The sequence below is a fragment of the Ailuropoda melanoleuca genome, chromosome 1, assembly GCF_002007445.2.
Source record: "Ailuropoda melanoleuca isolate Jingjing chromosome 1, ASM200744v2, whole genome shotgun sequence".
Classification (NCBI taxonomy): domain Eukaryota; kingdom Metazoa; phylum Chordata; class Mammalia; order Carnivora; family Ursidae; genus Ailuropoda; species Ailuropoda melanoleuca.
In genome coordinates this window covers 179,968,302-179,992,897 of record NC_048218.1, presented here as the reverse complement: position 1 = coordinate 179,992,897, position 24,596 = coordinate 179,968,302, and the positions used below count along the sequence as shown (strand labels likewise).

Sequence of the window (24,596 nt, the reverse complement as noted above, 5' to 3'; positions counted from 1 at the left end):
AAACCCTTTTCTCTAATGCTCCTGAAAATACAAGACTAATATGTTAGGGTGTGAGGGAGTTAGGGAGGAATCCACATGTACTTGATTGTTGTGGCTATGATCTCAATTATCTGGGGGAGGACACGAGGAAGAAATACATGTACAAATAAAATAAAACCTACGTGGCTAGGTTCTAAAATCCATGAACCTAAACAAATTAATTTGTGTTACTCAAAGGCCAGATTCCCTCACTCCACACATAGAGATTTATTTTTTTAATTTTAATTTATTTTATAGATTTTATTTATTTATTTGCCAGAAAGAGAGCAAGGGAGAGTGAGAGTACACAAGCAGAGGGAGCAGCAGTCAGAGGGAGAAGCAGGCTCCCCACAAGCAAGGAGCCCGACTCAGGACTCGATCCCAGGACCCTGGGATTGTGACTTGAGCTGAAGGCTGATGCTTAACCAACTGAGCCACCCTGGCGTTCCCAAGATTTATTTTTTATTAAACTGTTTTAAAATTTAATTTCCCTTAAGAATTTTGAATACAGGTAAACATGAGATATTTGTATGTGGCTTTTTCTCCATTTTTTTTTTGGTTTGTTTTTTTAAGTAAGCTCCATGCCCAGCATAGAGCCCAACATGGGGCCCGAATTCAAGACCCTGAGACCAAGACCAGAGCCAAAATCAAGGATCAGACACTTAACTGGCTGAGCCACCCAGGTGCCCCACTCTCCATTTTTTAGAAATGCACAATTCAGTGGTTTTTGGTGTAGTCACAGGTTTATGCAACAATCACCACAACCATTTTGGAACACTGTCATTATCTCAAACAGAAATTCAATGCCCTTTAGCCACCACGTTCTTCATCTCCTCGTGCCCTCCAGTCCCTTGCAACCACTAATCTACATTCCCTCTCTATGGATTTTCCTATTCCAGACATTTTATATGAATGAAATCTTTTGTGACTGGCTTCTTTCACTTAGCATAACGTTTTCAAGGTTCATCATGTTGGAACACATATCAGGACTTCATTCCTTTTTACTGCTGAATAATGTTCCATTATATGGACATACCATCTTTTATTTATCCATTCATCAGTTGACGGACACTTGGGTTATTTCGACTTTTATGAATACCGCTATATGAACATTCACATACAACTTTTTGTGAGAACATATATATTTTCATTTCTCGGGTGTACACCTAGGAGTAGAATTGTTGGATCTTATGGTAACTCTATATTTAACCTTTTGAGGTACTGCCATACCATTTTCCATAGGTGTGCATAATTCTACATTCCCACCAACAATGTGTGAGGGTTTTAATTTCTCCACAACTTCATTGACATTTGTTATTTTCTGTTTTCTTGATTATAGCCAACTCGCTGTGGGTGAAGAGGTACTTCATTGTGATTTTCGTTTGTATTTCTTTGCCAATTATTTTCTTAAATTAAGTAAAAGGCAAGCTTACTTCTAGAGGTTCACAGTCTGTCATCCATTCCTTCTGCCCAAGACTGAGTACCTGAGTATCACCTACTTAGCCTCCCAACCAGTGTTGTGAATATGCCCTCATAGTCAGACTGGGCTTTTGTAAAACAAAGTCCTAGAAAGCCTGGAGGTGGGGAAGGGATAAAAGATGGAATAAAAGTGGATTTTCACTAGGAGAATCAGTCAGAGTGGGAGTAGACTCCCTGGGCCCTACTGCTTTTTTGAAACCTACTGTCTTTGGCAGCATATATACTAAAATTGCAGATCAGATAAATTCTCCTTTTGTAAGAACAGAACATATGCAGCTCTATTTCTAGGCAAATACAATCGAGTAGGACCTTTGATATCATCTAGACTGATTTCTAGTTTAAAAATTAAGAAAAACAGAGGATTTCTGTTAAGGAAATTTATAATGAAAGATGATACAGATTACTGGAGTTTGAAACTCAATGAGGAAAATAATGTGAACTGAAAGAAAAGAAATGTGAGAGAAGGAGACGACACCATTAATAAACAGAAGGGGTTATAACTAGATGTGACCTTATGGATCTTGGGAGTGGGTCTGCTTTCCCTATAGTTCCCAATACAGGGTTGGGCACATAGTAAGACCTAAAGCCATATCTATTGCCTAAATATTTGAATAGCCTGAAATAAGAAGCTCATTTAAGCCTTAATGAAGGGATAAGGTTTTTAAATGCTTCAGATATTTAGATAACCTGCAAGAGTTTGATCTGCATTTTCAAGATATGTCTTCTAATGCCTCTTGCTTCTTGCCTACCGCAATAGAATCAATGTTTGTGTCCACCTAAAATTCATATGTTGAAATCTTAACCCCCAATGTGATGGTTTTAGGAGGCGGGGCCTTTGGGAGGCAATTAGGTTATAAGGGTAGAGTCCTAATGAATGAAATTGGTGCCCTTATAAAAGGGACCCCAGAGAGTTCTCTTTCCCTCTTCCTACCATGTGAGAACACAGCAAGAACAGCCATCTGTGAACCAGGAATCAGGTTCTCACCAGAAACCAGATCTGTTGGTATCTTGATCTTGAACTTCCTAGCCTCCTGAACTATGAAAAATAAATGTTGGCTGTTTAAGCCACCTAGTCTATGGGAATTTTTTATAGTAGTCTGAACTGGTTCTGACACCTGCTTTAGGTTTACTGTCTTCCTCAGTATGTGAGAGAAATTGGTGTTTCTGTAGAAAAAAATCAGATATGAAGAGTGGAGTTATTTCTCTCAATCAAGGTAAACATCTAGTTTTCTGGAATGGAAAAAACAACAACAACAACAACAAAACAACCATGAGAAGAAATAGAAATTGCTGATTGGTGCTGACAGCTCAAGAAATAAAAGTGGTAAGACAAGGTACCAGGTGGCAAAAGTTGAATTAAATGAAACCTTGTTCTATTCTTTTCTTTGTTCTTTTTGGTAAATGGTCATGAGTGCTTCTATACCAACCTGATACTACAAAGGCCAGGTTTACACAAAAAGCAAAACAATTTTCCTTATTGCTGCAGTACTGATATGCATGTGTGTTTTAACTTTTTGAAATGATTGTGAGTCGAAATGAGTCAAAACCAGATTGAGACCTTTGTAAAAAAAATCAAGCATCTAAAATCCAAATAAACTAGTAAATTAAAAAAAAATTTAAATAATCAATACTTTCAGATCAATACTCCAAATGCAATAATTATAGAATCTGCCAATTTATACTCAGAGTATATCTGTTTTTGAATTTTAAAAGTGATAAAAGTTAAAAAAAAAACCCTACTGATACATATACTTCATGTTTTAAAATGTCTCTCTACTCTTTCAAAAAAGCACCCAAACAAGAAATCCCAGTTATACCCTATTACCAAAAAACAAAACAAACAAAAGCTTAGCATTTTCCCATGGTTTCAAATATTTATGATGTTTTAATTTTCTATGCATATAACAGTGTGTAAAATTATGTATTTCAAAAGCATGCATGAATTCATTTTAGGAAACTATACACGCACTGGGGTTGATTTTTAGTTATAGACAGAGCTCTGAAATTATTATTTATAATGGTTTCTTTTTCAAACAAAAGTAGTCTCAGAATTCATGAATATATTTTCTTCTATTTTTAAAATATTTTTTAAAAGATTTATTTATTTTAGAGAGAGAGAGAGGGCGCGAGAATGCATCCATGTGCACGAGCAGGGGGAAGGGCAGAGGGAGAGGGAAAGAATCTCAAGCAGACTCCCTGTTGAGTGAGGAACCCAACATGCAGCTTGATTACAGGACCCTGGGATCATGACCTGAGCCCAAATCAACACTCCGATGCTTAGCTGACTGAGCCACCCAAGTGCCTCAGATTTCTTCTAAAGGAATATACCAAATCCACCATACTTTAGGGATATAACTAAATCAATGATGTACACATTAAAAAAAAAAGGAAGATGATATTTTTATCTGAGCATTTTATAAAGGAGACCAGTAAATTAGCAATCCCTAAAGAGAAATGTTTAAGTTCAAGCTTCATTTGCCTGGGTCTCTGCTGGATGCTCATAGCATTGACGAGTTGATGATCTGTGTCTACATTCTCTAAAATAGCAGTAATCCCAAAAGTGATGTATGCCACAGGCTTCCAACACAAAGCTCTGACATACCATGATGGTGGCACAGGAACGGAAAGAATTTGAAGACAGGAGGTCAATAGATGAATTGATTCTTCTTACTGGAAGCGAGTAATTATCCTCAGGTTCACTGATTACTAACATACTCCTTTAAGTAATGGTCATAAGTAAAGATCACAATCAAAGGATGTCTTTTTAGGTGATCCCTATGTCCTTAACTTTAGCTTATGATCCAACTGGTCCAGTTAAGAGGCACAAGAGAACAGGGGTGATGAGTGGTAACAGCATCAAGGAACTGGGAAGAGGGAAAGGGGGTGGGAGAAGAGCAAGGATGATGCCAAAGAACCAAATGACAGCTGTGACAGTGCCCAGGAAGTGGCCACTGTATGCAGACAAGGTAGCTGTCAAGGAGCGTTTGTGGAGCTGAACTTGAAACAAGTCTTGAAAGTGCCTCCCCTCCCCCAATGCGCCTGATACACTCACTCTCCCTGGCCTGACAGTCATGCACAAATATTTTAATAGCAATGCCTTGGATCTAGAGATTAAAGGCCTTATACGAGAGCTGTAAAAAAAAAAAAAAAAAANAAAAAAAAAATATATATATATATATATTAAGCGAGCATTGTTTTTGCAAGTTGATTAGACGAGGAGCTCAGAAGGGGAGACGTGGGCAATCCCTGTGATTAGTCCTGTGATCTTCATGAGTAACCGTCTTCCCTCTCCCACGTAGCCCTGCACACAGCACTAATGTTCCTGAGCCTTGTTCATTTCAACATCCCTTCCCCCTCTAAAATTTGTAAGAAGCCCTGTTCTCACTGTTTACTTATACTATGGTGAATAGGACTTATCATATTATTTTACTTCAAAGCATCCCAAGAGGGTAATCACACAAATAAAAACTGGTTTTGAAATCTGTATCTATGTTGAGTTGGCGCTACAGATAAACTCTAATACACATACACATCAGTATATTTAGACGGAGTTGCACCTGTATGAGATAAGTTACACATGTTTAAATGTTAGAAACATGTTAAACATGTCTTCTCTGCCTTACATATAATATTGTTAGCTAAACAATATAATTCTTTCTAACCAAATAACCACTGTGAAATACCTGATTCACTTTACACCCAACAGCTGGTGCTGAAGCTTGTATTCCCAGCCAGAGCTGAACATAAGCACAATAGGAAAGGCAGAAACAGCTGCAAACTCTTGAGAGAAAACATTTGCAAAGCAACTTTGACTTTAGGCTTCAGGGTAGGAAGTAAGTAAAAATCATTTTTCTGTTCCTTTTCATGTATGGCAGCTGTCTTTGGAAAAAAATTATGTCCATTCTATTTTATAACAGAATCTCCACAGTATTATTAAAACATGAGTTGTAGGAACTTAGGCCTGATTTAGCACTTTACAGCAGTCAAAACATTTATAGAACTTGGTAGTACTGCTTGGCTAGCTTAGGCTAGAAGGTCCTTGCTGCAAGCCTGACTGACTCCTCCCCCCAACATTATTTGCTGTAAACAAACTGGATTTCAGTGATGTTGATTGTTTGATCCTTCAAGTGCCTTGGGTTTATTTACATAAAATTTAAGGGAATGGAATTCTCTTGGACCAGTGTCAGAGAAATGGATCCTATGTGGGTCTCAATTGCCCTTTGTCCGTATGTCTTTGTCTTTTGCTGTCTTGATATCAGGTACATGTTTTTATCTCCCATACTAAAATTCCAGGGGCTCCTGGGTGGCTCAGGGGCTAAGTGTCTGCCTTCAGCTTGGTCATGACACCAGGGTCCTGGGGTCGAATCCCACATTAGGCTCCCTGTTTGGAGGGCAGTCTGCCCCTCTGTCTCTCCCTCTTCCTCTCCCCCAGCCTGTGCTCTCTCTCACTCTCCCTCTCTCTCTCTCAAATAAATAAATAAATTCTTTTTTTAAAAAATAAAATTTTCATTTCTTAAAGGCAGGTTCTGTGTCACTGCTTCCTTTGCTATACTTATTTGCCTAGTAGAGCAAAGCTAGTAAGTTCCCAATATATATCTGATGAATTAAGAATCGTGTGGTTTATCAGCACTTCACATAAAATATCTACTTAGTTATTTTCATCTTTAATGTTTTGGATGCACAGATAATGGGCATAATATAGCTTCTTTTATGAAAATGCTGGGAGACAAGAATAAAACATTTGTCACAGCATTTCTGTTACGATGAGACTGACGCACGACATATCACTTAGGTGGTGGAGTCTGTCACACAGCAGAATTTACTCAAGTTATTAGAGCAATCTATCTAAAAATGGGATTTTATTACAACTTTAGAATCTGGAAATAGGCCAGGAACCTTTTGATGTAAAAGAATGTAAGGCCTAAAGTGACTATAGGAAGCTTATTAACATGAAACTGGATGAATGAGGTAATAAACAATTTAGAAAAAAGGAAAGCAAAAGTAAAGATAAAAAGTCAACATAGTGAACACATTAAGAATTCAACAATGCCAGATTATCTCATGGTCCTTCAAATTTTTTGAAATTCTGTAGAGTAATATCAATGTCAATTAAAAACACATTTAAAATAACACTACATATTTTATAAGGATAATAGATACGACCATATTGCAATTACTTTAGAGTGCTCGTGTGTGTAGGAAGGGACCGGGCACCCAGTTTTCAGATTTTAAGGAGTTAAGACAGAACGAAATGGTTTGAGGTGGGTAAATAAGAACACTGGCCTGGGAGAGAGAGAGGAGTAGGGAGAAAGTGTAATAATTTGAAGCACTGGGAGGAAGGCTCAAGTGTGGAAGCATTTAGATAACAGGATCTGTATGATTAGTTTTGAGCTAGGAAGGTTTTATTTAGATGTTTTATGACTTTGAAAAAAATCCCACCAAGTCCAACTAGTACAAGAAAAACATGATTTTAAAAAACATGGCAATGACCAATATCCAAACACTATAAAGACAGTGATAATTTTAAAAAATATATTTTATAAATTATGAATACAGATAGAGGATGTACAGATGGGCAAGTCACAGGAAAACTTTATTGTCCTCAATTGGTTTACTAGAAGTAACTGTCTGGCTAGGATGTTAATTAGATTAGACGATTACGAAATAAGAATCTCTCTCTTTAGAAGAAATTTCTAGTATTTGTAGAAAGTCAACATTTCCATGGATGCCATGGTCATTGTGCATTAATCAAGAACTTACTGATGAACTCACGTTGAAAGCACTACCCAATAACTATTAAAGCAGTCAAAGAGATTCAACACAAGAGCACTTTAATTTCTGCAAAGTGCTGATTCTTGTATCAAGGGAACACGATAACTGCTAGTCTGAAATGTGAATTTTTATTGTATGGAAATATGTTGCTATCCATTAAAAGCTTTTCTTAATAAAATCTGGATTCTTTCCCCCCAGTATTTGAACTTCTTTGTGTCTGACCACATCGCTTTGCAGAATCAGGAGAGCTGGAGTTACAATGGGATCTTGATGATAACGTCCTTTACTAACTCCTGCCAATATTTCTCAATGATGTGAATGTTTCTTCTCATGGAGACACACGGTTCACACAATAGCTCTCCTTTGATCCGTAGCTTCCCTTGAAATAGGAAAACATCGCCTGGAAGTGCTTTAATTGTTTCATTTTATTCCAATCATGTGATAGAAATCATGAATGGAAAACAACAACAACAACAACAACAAACAAAATCCCAAACCATTCTGGGCAAGAAAATTAAAGCAACAACATTTAAACTGAAAGCTTCAAGAACTTAACAAAAATAGGCCATACACTTCACAAAGAGTGGACCAGGCTTCATTGTTTTGCTTTCAGTCTGTCTCTAGCTTTTACTGTGATTTTCACCTTATAATATTTACAAATACTTTACTGTAAAAACAAAAACAAACTAATTGTACCATACCAGGTAAAACAGACATAGTCAGAAATGCTATGAAATGCTTAGAAAGCATTTACCTGCATGAAACGACCCTCTGACGTCCCAAGATTAGCAATGGTGAGGTCTCCTTTAATGAAGGTAGATATAGATGTTAAGAGGACTTGGTTGAATTGGCCCATGAATAAGTCAACACGCTGCAAAGCTGTGGTAAACTCCGTTCGATATTCGTCACTGCGCACTTCACAGCCTGATGAATTTCTCAAAAGTGTCTGGAATAAAATATGGTCATAGAATTAATGCAAGTCCAGATGCGAACAAGCTGGTAAAAAACTTCACAGTGTGTCTTTTCAGAGCTTGAAGAAGAATGGCAAGGATAAGCATACAAATAAACAAAGAGCCCCAGACAGGCAGAAATTACTCTAGTGACCTGCGTGGCTCTAGGACTGCTAGGTGCTGCCATGTGTCTATAGATGTTAACCGGGCTAAACCTTACTATCACAGTTTGCACTATGGTTGAATATGTACATACATAAAAATGGAACTCAGTGGTGCTTGTAAAAGAAAAACAAAACTATAAACGTCTCAGCCCTGGGCATAAAGGTAACGTTTCTGGCAGGCAAATCCAGTAAGATGTATTTCAACTGGAATAATAATAAATGTAAGAGTCATACATAATACATTACGTATTTTAAAATGTGTGACTTTGTGCATTTGTGTGCAGTGAGGTGGTAGGGGGTGGTAGCTGACAGATAATTCAGATAGCAGAACACAGACCCCAGACTCAAGTTCCTGCATCAGATCCTAGGTCTCTCATGTTTATTTACCTTACATAGTCCCTTTAATCTCTATGTGTTTGTGAAATTCAGGTTATCCATGTCACAAGTAAAATCGAGAGAATTATAGAAATGTGCCTACCTTGCAGAGCTGTTGTAAAGGTTAAATGAGCTAATTTATAGAAATCTCTTACCATAGAACCCAGCACCTAGAGAATACCACTGAAGTATTTGTCATCATTATGGTGAAGGGCTCAAAACAATGTAAAAGCTGTGCACCAAATGCCACAGTTACCGACTTATAAAAAAGGCAATTACCGCTCAAACTGGTATTTATCTTTTAGGTTCAGCTTCTGATTTTTAAAAATATTGTTCAGTAATATATGTCAATTAAGCACTGTGGATCCCTCCCTTCACCTTGACACCTCAGTGTCCTAGTTTTCCTTCTACTTCTCAGATTGCAACATTTAGTCCTTGTGCAGGACCATCTGTGCCTGGCTGTCAGTGTCAGGGTTTCTTAAGGCTCCATCCGAGGTCTGCTCCTCTTTTCACTCTTCACACTCTCCCTAGGCAACCTCAGTCTCTCCTGTGATGTCTATTACTATTTAGTTGACACACACATTTGTACCTCTACCCTATCCTCTCCTCTGAGCTGACTGTGCATATATCAAATTGCCTGGGAAATACACACTCAGATGTCTCCAAGGCCTCAGGTTCAACATGACCAAAGTAGAAAACACAATCTTCCTCCAGGCCTAAGCTGATGATACAACACACCCCAGTGAATGGCTTTACCATTTCTCCAGATGCGCAAATCATAAATCTAGGTGCTATCCCTGATTCCTCCCCATGTACAGTCCATCACCAATTGTCATCAATTGCACTTCCTAAATATCTCCTGGATCCATCCAGTTTTCTCTATCTCCACGCCTTGACCCTCATCCACACCACCCCTTCCCATTCCTGAACTACTACAATGGCTTTCAAATTAGACCTGCCATATCTGATCTCATCCGTTCTCTATAGTGCAGATTTTTTTTTTTCTAAAACACAAATCTCATCATGTCACTCTGTTTAAAACACTTAATGTCTCCCTACTGCTCTCAGGATAAAAGATAAACATTTTTAACATGGCCTGGTGAGCTCTGCATCATCTGGATCCTATTGAACTTCCCAAATTCATCTTCATCGTGATCTCCTTTGCACTCTGTGCTCCAGGAGCTGGTCTTCTTTTGGTTCTCCAAATATGCCACGTGTCCTCCCATTACAGGGCCTTTGCACATGTTCCTGAAGTGATCCTTCCACCTTCATTCACCTATTGACTGCTTTGCCTCCTTCAGATTGTGCTATGTCGTCATTTCCTTAGGAGGCCTATTCTGACCTTAATATCTAGGTCAAATGCTTCTGTTATTGACTGTTGTAATACATTTTTCCTATGTGTCATAGCACTCATAGCTGCAACTACTATTTGCTTGTGGATTACATGATTGATGTCTCTGCCATCAGAAACCATACTTGTTTACCACTGTATTGTTAGTTATTGAAATATCACACATAGACCTTTAATAAATATTAATTGAGTGAATGAACAAGCAAGTGAATCAATTACGGGTGGATGGGGGATGCGTGTGGAGATATAAACTAATATTACTAAAGATTTTTTTTTCTTCCAGGAATAGGTGTAGTTAAGAGTTTATAAGAAATAAATAGAGTATTTGACTCCTGACTGTACTTATAAGACATCTGGGAATTGGTAAATTTGGGGGAGATAACAGGAAGCAGGAGGATATAATAAAGAACTGTCTTCTGACTTGGAAGAAAAAGAGAAAAAGTATATTTTTACATATTTTGTATGTAGTTTCAAGTTAAGGAAAATGATTTGAAGATTGGGAATTGTCTATTATTATCCTATTATATTTATAATAATCCGAAAACTTCCAGAGTATATTTCAGACTAACTTAGTGTTGAACAACAAAGTGAAATAAACTTAGTTATCTCTATGTAAAACAGCCTTACTCCTTAATGTCAAAATTCTGTCACATGGAATACAGAGTTCTTACGTCTATTGACTTTTATGGTAAAAAAATAATCTACAATGCTGTTTTATATAGCAATAATATTTCCTCATTGTAAGTGGCAATAAATTAACAAACAGTCTCAGAGATGCTAAACCTACTGACTCTTGCAATTAATGAAATGTTCTGGTTCTAGACATTTATTTTGATATATTAATGAGTGCTGTTTCACTATTTAATTAGAAGCTTTTCTTCACTGAAGTACTATGGATTGCTCTGAGGAGTAGCAGATAACTGAAACGTACCAGCAATTCAATAGTAACCGATTAATTGGTAATTAAGTTTCCACTGGTGATCAATCATCCATTTTGCAGAGATAGCCACAACCATGGAAGCTACTTAAAGGAGCAAAGACCAGTTTTAAACCAAAGACCATCTCAAGTGTTCCATTTCAGAGGTGACTGTTCTTCAGGGTGAGCGTTGTGGTTGTTTTGTCCCTCCCCCCCTTTTTTTAAACTTTTTTCCTATGTCTAGATGGCATCTTGGGAACTTAAAGCCTCAAATTTGACCTTGCAGAGATATGATGGGTTTATTGGAACATTAAAAACAATTTGCCACATGTGGAGTAGTCATAGATTGTAAATTAGAAGCAGCTTTCTATCAACAAGAGGTCAGAAATGGTCTCATTCATCTTTTGTCATCCTGCCCTGCATTGTGCTTAGCACACAGTAGGCATTTAATAACAGCTTCCTTAAAAATTACTCTATCTACAAGGTACCCAGAGATAAGCCCATCTGCCTATCCAGCTTGCTTCCTTGTCTGCTTTGCTAAACCAGGCCAGCAGGAAAATGGAGGTGAGATGGAGCCTGCAAACCTGAAAGAACTGTATCTTTTTTAATTGGAGGGAAAGTAACACAACCTGAACTGCAGCCAGTATGTGCCTTCTCGTGTAGGGCATAAATGTAGAACTCTGTACCGACTCAATTAATACTTATGTATGTTCATGTATATTTACATTTTTAGACTTCTCCCTTAGGAAATGGTAAGGTCTCTAAATGGTACCTCCTCAAGGTATTTCCTCTCCCCAAAACAAATCCCGAAGTATATAAAATCATTGCACAATGCTGGAATACGATCTACAGAACTCCTTGATCTTGAAAAATTGTGCAATTTTGAGCTAAAAAACAAACGCCATGTCAGGTCCAACTGACATTCAAATTTTATAAGCCAAGGAATCCCAAACTTACTCTTTCTCATTTTCTCCATAGCTGAGATCTGGAGGAGAGGGTGGGGGAATAGCTTCTAGGAGAAAGTACCATTCCAGGATTCACTGCAGGAGAGGGGACTACTCCTTGTCTTTTCCTGCTGAGAATCTTGATAAACTCAGTGATTGGGGTCAGGGTGGCAGGAACTAGCTTACAGAGCCCCAGGTTGTCTTTGAGCTTGAATAGTGGAATTTTAATCATCAGGGAGCCTTGGTTTAAGTTCTTGGCATTGCAAAGGTAAAGCACGTGTAAATATGACTAAATCTCATTCTGATTCACTATGTCCCTTAAAGATAATAAGCAAATGTGTTTGCTGCTCATTGGTGCAGGGAAGATGGGGTGGCTTCTCACCACTTTACATACAGTCCTTGGGTGCGGCATTTGGAGTGGGGTTGGGTTCAGAAGGAAGAACAACTACAGACCTGCTGCCAGGGGTCTCGTTGTACTCATGCTTCCCTCAAAGCCAGGAGGGCTTGTGCTTTGAGGTAAAACTGAGCATAGCTGGTGGAAGGCAGTTCTCTGGTAAAATACCTGCTTTGGGGCATCAAGGAAGGGTCTGCAAAGAAGGTTTCACCCCAGCACTAGCTGGGGAGTCAGACTAACACTCTCTTTTTGGTAACAAAGGGAGGTACCTGCAGCTATACTGCACCAGGCACAGAGTTGGGCATTTTCACATGCAAGCAGGCTCACAGTCCTGTAAGGCTTTCAGTTTTCAGGAGAAAGAGACTCAGAGCAGCAAAGGGTGCAGCCACAGTGGCTGATTCACGCTGGAACTGGCATCAGAACTGGAACAATCATTAGAATTTGGTTCTGATTTTCAAGCTCATGAATTTCTTCTGCTACTGTTTACTATTCTGGGCAAAGTTCCAAGAATTGGACAAGTACAATAATGGAAGGGGCCTTAGGGACCATCTTACCCCACCCCCTCATTTTAAGTATGAGAAACTGAAAGTCAGGGAAATCCTAACTCTGAGAGTTGGAATCAGTCAACAAAAGTTATCAATTAGCATGTAAAAAAACCTACAACTCTTCAAAGTAGGAAACGTAGACTCACCCACTCCTGATTCCTTTTCTGAGAGAAAAGCTGGAATTAATCACTGTTTTCTGGACAACAGCATGAAGATGACCACTAGTGTTCTGGGCTGTTCTAATCAGCTTGGCTCTCAAATCTTCCTCTCTGTTGCCTATTTTGGTTTGTGAACATGACCACGTTTCCATCCAGGTAATTCTAAAATTCCAGTCATCTCTTGAACATTTCCCACATCCAACTAGTTAGTTGCTCAGTCCCTCTGAAACCTGGTTAAAGTCCTCCAGCCACATCTGCACCCCTGCCCCAGGCTAGGTGTTTCCTCACTGGCCTTCCAGTCTCCCATCTTATCTGCCTTGAAGCAGTTATGAGCTGTCACTCCCTTCTTGGAAACCTTTAGCTGCTTTCCAAAGGCCTGTAGGAAAAGTCCAAACTCCTAACTATGACATCCAAATCTGCCTCAGTTTGTTTTTAAGTCTTTTTTCTATTAAGACAAAAGATCAAGTGACCATCTAGGACACCGAATGGATCTAAGAGTGGCTATCCTGACATGAGACCCTTCCCATTCTTGGATTCTTTCATTTGCTTTGGCAGTTGATGTCCCAGCTCCTGCTAGTCAGTGACATCCACTCCTTGGTCATGTAAACCTGAAGCCTGGCTCTTTTCTAAAGTATCTCCTTACAAGGTCTGTTGAAGGACAGAAGTAATATGTTTTATTGGGTTGGGGGACGGGAGATAGTGACAAAGAATAAAGCAGATAGTATAAGTGTACAGGGAGATACCACATAGCTTGAGATATTTGAGTCAGGAGGGAAAAAGAAATAAGAAAAAAATTCACTCAATACAATATATTGTTCAGGCATATACACATGTACAGTGCAACTAAAGGCAAGGAAAAGATCAACAATTCACAATCATTGCTTACCCACTTTTCTGGGAGAGAGAGGGATATTACTGAGGTGAAACATAACGGGACTTAAAGGCTTTGGTAATATTCTTTTTTCAGGCTGATGGTAGAGAATTCGGCATTTGTTTTATTCCTCACACACACATGCACACACCACATACATACACACGGAGTACATGATTCTTTTGTACATATGAATATATTACAACAAAAATAAATTTTAAAAGAAAACAGTCAACAAATGGGAAGTGAAAAAGTGGAAAGAACCTGTTAAGAACTCTCCCCACCCCAATTTCTTGACATTCTAAGCGGGTCTGAAATGTTCTCATGGCCTTTCTCAGCTCACAGGAGCTCATAGTGACAATGTTAAATATCATCTGCATAGTGGGTTATGGTTTTCCAAGTACATTATCCCATCCAATCCTCTAAATAAGTCTGTGAATTGGATTCGTTATGATCATATTTCTACAGATGAAGAAACTAAAGTTCAAAGAGTTGTCAGTAAATATCAGAGCTTGAATCCTAGTTCTTCATTTCAAACTCTATGTTCTTTATACTGTATTACACTCCTTACTTATAGGCTCCTATGGTATTTCTGAGATAAACTCACATTCCAGGGATGGTCTAAGGACATGGTGGAAAAGAATGAGCATGACTACAGCACAGGACTGGTTCTACTCAACTGGGATTTGATGAGTCACATGACCTTAGGCAAATTGCTTGATCTCTTTGGGTCTGAGTTTTTAAAATAAAACTTATATAATAAACTTATGTAAAACTTACATAACAAACATTTGTCTAGAGTGTTTACAATCTGTCAGACACTGTTCTAAGCACTTTACAAGTATTAATTCACTGAATCCTCATAAGAATGCTAGGAGGAAACTGAGGCACTGTGTGGTCACATGACTAGCAACAGCAGGGCAAGGACTAAACCTAGGTTCCATAGCACCACGGTCTTCACCCTCCCCCCCAGGCTTGACAGTAAAGAAAGGGGTTGAGTGAATTGATCTCAAAGCTCTCTTTCAGCTCTACCATGCGATGGGTCTGTGGGTGGCTTTCCAATGCTTCCTCTGCGCTTGGAATTACCAAACTGCCTTCAGCCCACTGCCGGAACAAATGAATGCTCAGGATGTTTAAGATGCCATGAGTAAACAGTCACTGTCCCCCAACACCTTAGGCTACTCCAAAAGAGCTTAACAGATTTTCGATATACATGCCCATCCTTTAAGAAGTTCTGGAAAGCATGTAATTGTTCAAGATTTATCCTCTTCTAAAACAATTCTGTAGTGGCCTCAGGGTGCTCAATCGGTTAAGCATCAGACTCAATTTCCGTGCAGGACGTGATCTCAGGGTTGTGCAATCAAGCACTGCCTCCAGCTCTGCACTCAGCGGAAAGTCAGCTTAAGATTCTCTCTCTCCCTCTGATCCTCCCCCATCTTGCATGTTCTCTCTCTCTCTCTCGCAAAAAAAAAAAAAATGGTAATAATAGTAATTATATGAAGTCAACTCTGAGAACCAATGGTAAACACCCTGCTCTGCTTTATTAAAAACTTGTTGCAAACTTGCTTCCTTAACTCAAGGGCTTATATACTGTCATGGGGTAAATAATAGGAATTACTCTACAATTTGTAAGTCTTGAAACAATAATTTAGTCTGTCTTTACTTTTTCATGAGTACTTGCTAGATTTTTTTTACCTCAGACATATACTTTTTTTTATAAAAAGAAAACTGAAGTGCTATATACCTCAATGTATTTGATTCAAACTGTTTTCCCTAATTAACATTATGATGCATGCAGTGAATATGCAATTACATTTAATTCAGTATAATTAAGGATGTGATATATTTAAAATAGTGATTCCTTTAATTGATCTATAGGACAGATTTAGCTCAGCTATAGATAATTTAAATCAGTCTTGCAGATAGATTTTTAAAAATGTACCATTTTGTAAAATCTTTGCCAGTTCACTCATACCAGCCCTTTTTCCTTCTTGCCCATGACTAAATTAACAGAAGCATTTTAATATAAACTCTATTCATAATTGCCCTATCTACAAATTCTATTGACACATAATGGTTTTCTGGGGGATACATATTTCAAAATAGATAGTCCCTCTTTGCCTAGAACTTTTTATATAGCTGGCTAAAAACTCAGCTGCTTTAATTTCAGGAATTCCACATAACTTACTCCCCTAAATTTCATTCATGTGCTGTCTTCTGTTTATTTAGTGAGACTGGGAGAGAGGTGCTGTGGAACTCACTGCAGGCAGAGGCACAGAGCTTTGAACATCAGTGTCTGGTTATGTTTCTTTCAGACATATTTTTCTCCTATCAGTCTGTACTCAAACGTCTAACATGTCAATGTTGAAGCCTGATTCTCTGTAAAATGCAGAAGAGTCAGCTCTCTGACAGAGCAGGCCCTTCTTCCTTAATGCAAGGCCAGACTGTTAGGCTGGTGTGGTCGAATGCTAAGAATGTGACTATGTTGTTTTGTGCTACAAAGACAACTCTGCTTCAGTTTAAAAGAAAGATGCTTTCTCAATACTTTTGGTGCCACCGGTTCCCCTTGATGAAGTAATCCTGCCTCACAATTTCAATAGCCACGGAGTTCTTTATAATCAGAGACCTCAAGCAGGGGAGCAAAGCTGGGGATCAGTTAAAGAAGAGCTGATCTGTCTCCAGGAAGGCAGAAAGGGTATCATCTCTAGCCCCGGTCAATTCAGACGGCCCTGAACATAATACAAACAGGCATCTGGCCAACCAGCTGCTGGCTCCACACTAGTGATTCACGAGGTGATGGATGCTGCCTCGTGGGGATGACCTAACTTCATACACCCAGTGGCATTCTCTCTTCTGAGGACCAGCCCTGTCTCTACAACTGCCTTTAGACCAAGTTTGAATGTGCAATTGATGCCAATCAAACTCATCACTTTTCTTCCCAAACTAATTCCCTCTTCTAGCTTCCTATTTCTGTATGGCATCGATAACCACCCTCTCCCTTTTGGTCTCAGGCCTCTTTGACTTTTCCTTTTCTTTTATTGTTTATATCCACCTATCGATTCTTATAAACGTTTCTATTGAGTTAAAGGAAATCTTGCACTTGGCCTCCTATAATCTAATTCCTTTGATTCCAGAATCTCCTTGTTCAAGTGCACTTCTGTAACTTTTTAGTGTAAGGTTCCCCAAATACCTTCCTAGTTGCATCCAGAGGTAACCATCCCAGCCTAGAGGAGAAGAGCATGGGCTCTGGAGTGCCCCTGCGCTTAACAGCTGTGCAAACTTAGAGAGGATATTTAGATCTCCAACCCTCACTTTTTCACTTGTAAAATGGAAAAATGCACACCTATCTAATAAGATTGTTTTGAGGTTTAAATAAAATGAATCCAGTGCCAGAGGCAGACACACAAACTAGCTAACAATGCAAAGTACAAAGAACATCATTGATAGATACGTTCCAAAAATATTGGTACAGGTGGTAAATGCTACAAGATTAGGAAAAAAGATCAGTGTGGGCTTAAACAGCTAAAGAAGGCTCATGGCAGAGGCCAAAGTTGACACAGGTCTTGACAGAAATGGATTAATGAAGAGGGAAGAGAGAAATACTTGGAGCAGGATGTATTTTATGTATGCGTGTGTACAGATTTATATACACATGTGTACAAATGCATTTATATATAAATGAAATAAAAATATATCCATCTTCTTCTCGAGGTATCTCTGGGATTCAAAAGACTCAGAACTCTACAATGATAGGGGTTCTGGAATTCTAAGTGTTAAAATGTTTCCTTCTTCATCATCATTTCCTAAGGTGAATCAGATCTGAAACAGACCAAGTCCATGTGGTTTGGCTTTAGCAGGCTTCATACCTCACCTCAATCAGAGCCAGGAGTGACAGAGTGATTCATAAAGAAAGTTGCTCCAAGTGAAGCAAATTTTAATGCTTAGTGTATAGAATTTTTCTGCTTTCTTCAGTTTAGTTAATAGAAAACAAATTTTAATGTACTCACTCACTGAATTGTCAGAGCTACTCAAAAGACAAAGCACCACTTACCCAGCACTAAGCAATACAACAGAAGCAGTTCTTTCTTTAGAGTATAAGAGCCATGGTCTGTTTATGTGCCTAACAGTGTCACGCTCAATAGAAACCAGGCTGATGAATGTCTTCGTGGAGAGCCAGGAGAGGTGAAAGATAGATGACACCAGAGTTCTTCAATTGGGCCCCAGTATATTGTTTAAACCCATGACTATATCCTAGCCTGCCATGACTGTCATCACCTCTTGTCCCTCCTTTCCTCCTTACCATTGTGCAGTTTTACTCATCTTCTTCCTTTGTTCCTGACCAGAACTGTGTATCAGAAACCTCAGTCTGTGGGCAACCCTCCTCAGTGACCAAAGTCCCCAAGCCCCTTACCAAACTTTCTTCTAATCTTACTGCATCTACATCAAGGCCAAGCTCATGCTTTGTACCAAGAATGTATTTGGGACCCATGAAGTGATGCCACTGGGGAGTCTCATCCTGTGGCACTGTAAGGGTGGTATTGACAAAGACCTCCACTCTGGACTTCTTTTCCGTAACCCACTCATTATTTTCAACTTGAAATCATAGACTGGTGGTTCGTAGTGAAAAAATCCATGGATTCAAAAAGAAAACTTCTTGGGAGGGTGCCTCTACTGGTACCACTGTTTGAGCAATGTCCACCAGAAGGTGCTGCCTAACGTGCTTCATACAGACAGTGTTACCCACTCAAAGGGGAAGCTATGTTGAAAGGGTCAAGAAAGCCTTAAGGAGCAGAGAAGTTACTCTACCTTTCTCCTTTTAATTGCTTTAATTATGTTTTCCCAAATTGGATTAAATACAAAGCTCTGGAATTCCTGTCTCTTCACCCTACCAATCTTTATATTTTCTTCTCTTCTCACTTTTCTCCTTCTTTGTTTTTTGATCCATCTTCATACCAAACTGGTGGATGATGGAGAGAGAGAGAGAGAGAGAGAGAGAGAGAGTGTGTGTGTGTGTGTGTGTGTGTAAGGAAGGGACTGAAACATCCCAGAATTTCTCTTCAATGCTAATTTAACTTTTGGAAATTCTCCAATTCTATAAATTAGTTTTTAGAGATTTGGGGGAGAGAATGAAAAACTGCTTTAGCTAAAAATTATTTTTACTAATCAGCATTTTATTACATTATTTGAAATATGAGGCTTTGTCATAACTACGTGCCCATTTGATAAATAGATATTCTATTAAAGATATTTTGTTAGGTACTAAGGATATGGAGATTGAAAAGTCACAGCCCATATCTTCAAGGGGCTAATGAGGAAACCAATGAATATAATACCACAGACTGTGGTAAGAGATATGGTAGAAATAAGCAAAGGGTGCTGCTACTGGAGTACTGAGGAAAGGCTACTTATCCAGAATGGAAGGTTAGGGGGAAACTAGAGAAAATTTTCTGGGGCAGGAAATACCTGAGTAGAATTGTAAACAATGGGGAGAAAGTGTTAACCTGACAAAATGAGCGTTAAAGGGAATTTGAGGCAGACTAAGTAACGTGTTAAGGCAGGGTTGTGAGAGATACTGATGGATTCTGGGAACTAAAAGAATGATAGGTTGACACATAACTGATAAATACACAGGTTGACTCACATTGCACTTAATATACAAAATATACAAGGAACTCATGCAACTCAGTAGTAGCAAAAAAAGGAAAAAAAATTAAAAAATGGGCAAAGAAACTGAATAGATATTTTTCTAAAGAAAATATACAAACAGCCACCAGGAACATGAAAAGATGCTTAACAACACTAATTAGGAAATTGCAAATCAAAACCACTATGAGATCTCACTTCACACCTGTCAGAATGGCTATTATTAAAAAGACAAGAGAGAACAAATGCTGGTGAGGATGTTAAGGGAATCCTTCTACAGTGTTGGTGGGAATGTAAACTAGTACAGCCAGTATACAGCATGAATGCTTCTCAAGAAATTAAAAATAGAACTACCATATGATCCAGCAATTCCACTTCTGGGTATTTATCCAAACGGAAAAAAAGAGAAACAAACCATTATCTCTAAGAGATCTCTGTACTTCCATGTCAATTGCAACACTATTCACAATAGCCAAGACATGGAAACAACCTAATTATCTATCAGTAGATGAATGGATCAAGGAGATGAGGTGTATATGTCCATTCAGACTTAAAAAAAAAAGGTGTCCTGTCATTTGCCACAATATGGATGAACCTGGAGGACATTATGTTAAGTGAAATAAGCCAAACAGAGAAAGACAAATACTGCATGTTGTGACTTTTATGTGGAATCTAAAAAAAAAAAAAAAAAAAAAAAAAAAAATGTTGTGCTCATAGAAATAGACAGCAGAAAACTGGTTGCCAGGGGTTGGGGCCGTGGGGGGATGGGAGTGGGCAGTAGAGAGGGCAGCAGAAATAGGGAAACACTGGTAAAGGGGGACAAACTTACAGTTAAAAAAGTCTGAGGACTGAATACACTGTATTACATAAAGGAAATTGGCAAAGGAAGTTTAGAATGATATGCTGAGGGTAGGGTGACACTGGTGTGCTTGAGTTATCTTGTACTACCCGACAGAGCCAATGGTGACTATTTCTTCCTAATTGTTGTCCAGTGACTACCTCCATAGCTTGAAATTGGCTTGGTGGGGGTGTTTACACCACAGAAATTGGCAAGCACTACAGATCAGGGACTTCTACTCCCCCCTTCCCCAAAAATTAGACACTTGCCAGCACACTAGTGGGTTTGAAGACCAGGAAATAGCCAAGGCCAAGGTAGGAAACTTCTTGAATACATACTAAAGAGTGTGGATTTTACTCTGAAACCACTGGGGAGCACTCAAATTATTTTAAGGGACACAATAACATAAATGGGTTTGCTTTCAAGAAAGACTACTTATTCCAGCAGCAGTCTGGAGACAAATAGATTGGTTCGGGATGAGGATGGAGCCAGGGAGATCTACTTTTATCTTACTGGCATCATTTTCAACATACTAATAAAAGAAAATCTATCTGGAATGATAACATATAATTTTCTGTTTCTCCTTTGTGTATCTGCTGAAGGAGAGAAGAAGTAAAGATTTTCAAGCTTCATATTTACTATAAATGAGACCAGGTTTTATTCTGAAGAAGGAATAGAAGAAGCAAGCAGAATTAGATTGTGCTAATGGAGAAGGCTGAAATAGGCTGAAAGATTCTTTGGAAATATTAAGTTCCTTGATTAAAGAGGTGTTGTTAGTTGCACCCAAATCAGCAGCTGGAGAAGGTGCTTAAAAAGTCTTCAATAAGGCTGGTACACAGAATGAGAATGTCAATTTGGGTTAATGAATGAGAGAGGTTGTGTAAACTATTACTTAATCCCAGTTGAGGGTTTCCTGAGCCACTGGGGAACTGGGCTGAGGTTGATAGACAAAAATAAGGTTAGAAGGAAATAGAGCATTAAACAAACAATAGTTCAGTTTAACTTGTAATTTAGCCAGAGTTCAGAGTATAAAATAAAAGCCTTGTTGGTAGCAAGAAAGATAAAATGAAGCAATGATAATATCATTATTAAAATAATTGTCCAGCCATTCACTGGAACAGAGATTTTATTATATTTTTACAGTGAAAGTAGAAAATTTGACTATTTCTTAGCCAGTCTGTGAATCCCCAGCATACAGAATATTAAATAAAGCAGTGGGAGTTATAACAGCTGGTTCTAAGGGCCCAGAGAATGTAGGAAAAGTTTTAATATCTAAAGCTCATACAAATACTAAATTAATATTTACTTATGAAAACTTAGATGCTTACTTTTCAAATATTTCATAATCCCTCTTTTTTTATGAGTTCGTCTGCATTCAATTGGATTGTTATCACGAGGGTCATAAGATATTCAGTATCATATAGTTTACACCATGATTACTCTGGATCCTGAAAAATATGGATTTATTTTTTTTAAGAAAGAGCTTTCTTATTAGGTGTGGCAAAGTCCTGGTGTTTATTTTTCTGTGACCTGTAACTGTGCCACAAATGGTGAACTTCAAATTTTCAATAGTGCCACCATGCCACATACCCAGGATCACAAAAAGTATTGTTTGCCTAAAAATCTGAAATCAGTGCTTATGTTTTCTTAGCATTTGATTCTAAAAAAGTATCTAGATAGAATATACCATAATTATCGTCACAATTTACTATAATATATATATCTTCAAGCAGGCACTTATTTTAGTCTTCTTTGTACATGTCAAAAACCTGACCTTACAGTGTTAATATTATTGTTAAACTACTGTTTACATATTACTCATTATTTTGCAAATACTGACTACTATTCTTTTTTTTTTTTCTAACTACTATTCTTGATATTGGGCCAGTAACAGAACTCATCTTGTGTTTTGTCTGCCCAGTTCTACTTGAAATCAGTACCTTTGTTATGACCCTTCAGAAATCAGTGTTTAGTTGAGAGTAAGGAACACTGCCCATTTTTTTCCATATCAGCTCTAGATAAACCCAACGTAGTTGGTATTTTCAAATTAGAAATATTTCTCAATTACTCTTACTAATACATTTACTGGTTCTTGTTTACCATGATGTTGGAGCCACAAATAAGTTTATATTAATGAATTATCAGATATATTATAATGAATCATCAGATACATTCTATTATAAATTCCTCTTCTTTATTCTTTTAATTCAGTTCCTTAAGTACCAGGATCACCTAATTTGACCTCATATTTGCCTCTATTACTGCACTTCAGAACATTTCCACAGTCTTGGACCTTCTCATTTTGGATATGCGAAGAAAAATAATCTCACCTCCCTATTATCTTTCCTAAGGTTTGTATAACCTTCCCACCCCCCCAACCTCAGACACACACTGTACTCTTATAAACAATCTCTTACATTTAAGATTCTGGTTACTTTACTGGAAAATAAATAGTCCTTTGCTATAATTATAGCCTTCAGGAAGGGGCAAGCCAATGACCTCCCTGACTTGCAGGCATAGGAACGAGCCTTGAGGATTAAATGCCTCCTATTCCCTCATCTTTTCCCATGGTAGACTCCACTTCTTTTTTGACCAAACAAAAGTGAACAAAGTGAGCAAGAAAAAGGTATTTCTTTCAATTCCTCACATGTATTTTTCGGACTTGCATTTCAAATCTTCATGGTTTGTGGGGATGGCAAAAACAGTGACTTTACAACTCAGTCATAAAAATATATTTGTAGATTTTATCAAGGGCCTTTATCCAAACACTGCAGCAATTTAGATGGTCTCTATTTACTATGTAAATTTATAGGTTTCTTTTGGAAGACAACATTTTTTTGTCAAATAATATCAACACTATAGTCTGTGGTCTGCAAGGCATACACTTGGGTACAAAGAAGCAGGACAAACCGCCTGCCCTCTAAGACCTTAAACTTATTTAGATGTTTGCATGATTAAGTATATATAAACGAACATGATTAAAATAAAAGAGAAAGGCAAAATATCTGCAGCTAGGATGCATTAGAACAACATAAAGGCAGCACTAACTAGAGGGCATGCCCCTGTACCTTCCTTCAGCAGGCACTCATGACATCCTCGTGAGTCCCGGGAGCATTTGCCTCTCACTTAGCCCTCTAGGCCACATGATTCACATGAGAAGGAAATAGTCTAAAATGAAGACAGTTGTGCAGAGGATGGTATATAAATGCAGAAAGATAACATGATTTGGGCCCACCTCAGCATCACATTCCCTTGAATTCCATCAACTTTTATAATTTTGAGGGTTTCCAAGGAGCTTATTTTGTGTGTTCTTGGAATTAGGATTCACTTTGTCATAGGACTTACTGGTAATAGGACAATCCCTTCCCTCCCCAGGAAATGCAGGTTCTTTTGATGCATAGGTTCCCCAGCGCTGGCCACAGAAGAAACGTGAGGGGGATAAGAAAGAAACAACTTGGACAGATACAAGACATCAAAATATTTCAAAGCTGATTAAAGTGATAGCCTAGGAGAGGCAGGAAGTGCTACCGACATTATGCCCTTAGCTTCTAGAAATCTACACATTATCTTCCTCATACTAACAATTACTTAGTGAAAAGTAACTTAATTCACTTAGAAATCAAAGAAAAGACAAAGTTTGAATATATAAACAACTCTTTAATAAACAAACTGTTAAAAAAGTTAAAATCTCCGGGATAGTTCTACCTCTTGTGATATGTTTTTCTAAGTGAAAAATAATATGCATTCATGTCCAGAATCACTTACAAAGCTGGCTAAATGCAGCACCATGTAGTTAAGACCTAAAGTTTATTAAATAGGTAATAACTATTACTTTATTAAATACTGGCTATGTAGTTGGCCATGTACTAAGGACATAGGGCTTTTTTTTCCAAAATTTTGGGCTTTATGTAAAAGTTAAATTTTAGCCTTATGTAAAAGTTAACTGTCACCTCCTCAGAGTGGCCTTTGTGACTATGCTATCAAATTAACATATTCCTTCTAATTTGCATTCACAGATGTTCCTTTCCCTCACACTATATTTCATAAACTACCATGATGCATATACCGGTGTGACTGAGTTTTTATTGTCATCTCTTCCCCTAGTGTGTTCGCTTCATAAAGACAAGAACCATGCCTATATCATTCACCACTGTAATACCTGAAAGGTTAGGCACTCC

At 38.1% G+C, this 24,596-nt stretch overlaps 1 protein-coding gene across 2 annotated transcripts in view; it reads right to left on the bottom strand.

Annotated features, from left to right (window-relative positions):
• Window positions 1–24,596, bottom strand: part of MET (MET proto-oncogene, receptor tyrosine kinase) — a 110,435-nt gene that overhangs the window by 47,229 nt on the left and 38,610 nt on the right. For both annotated transcript variants that reach the window (XM_034670938.1, XM_002917416.4), the window contains one exon: window positions 8,024–8,215. In XM_034670938.1, the coding sequence (XP_034526829.1) occupies window positions 8,024–8,215 (192 nt within the window). The remainder of the gene's footprint in view (window positions 1–8,023; window positions 8,216–24,596) is intronic.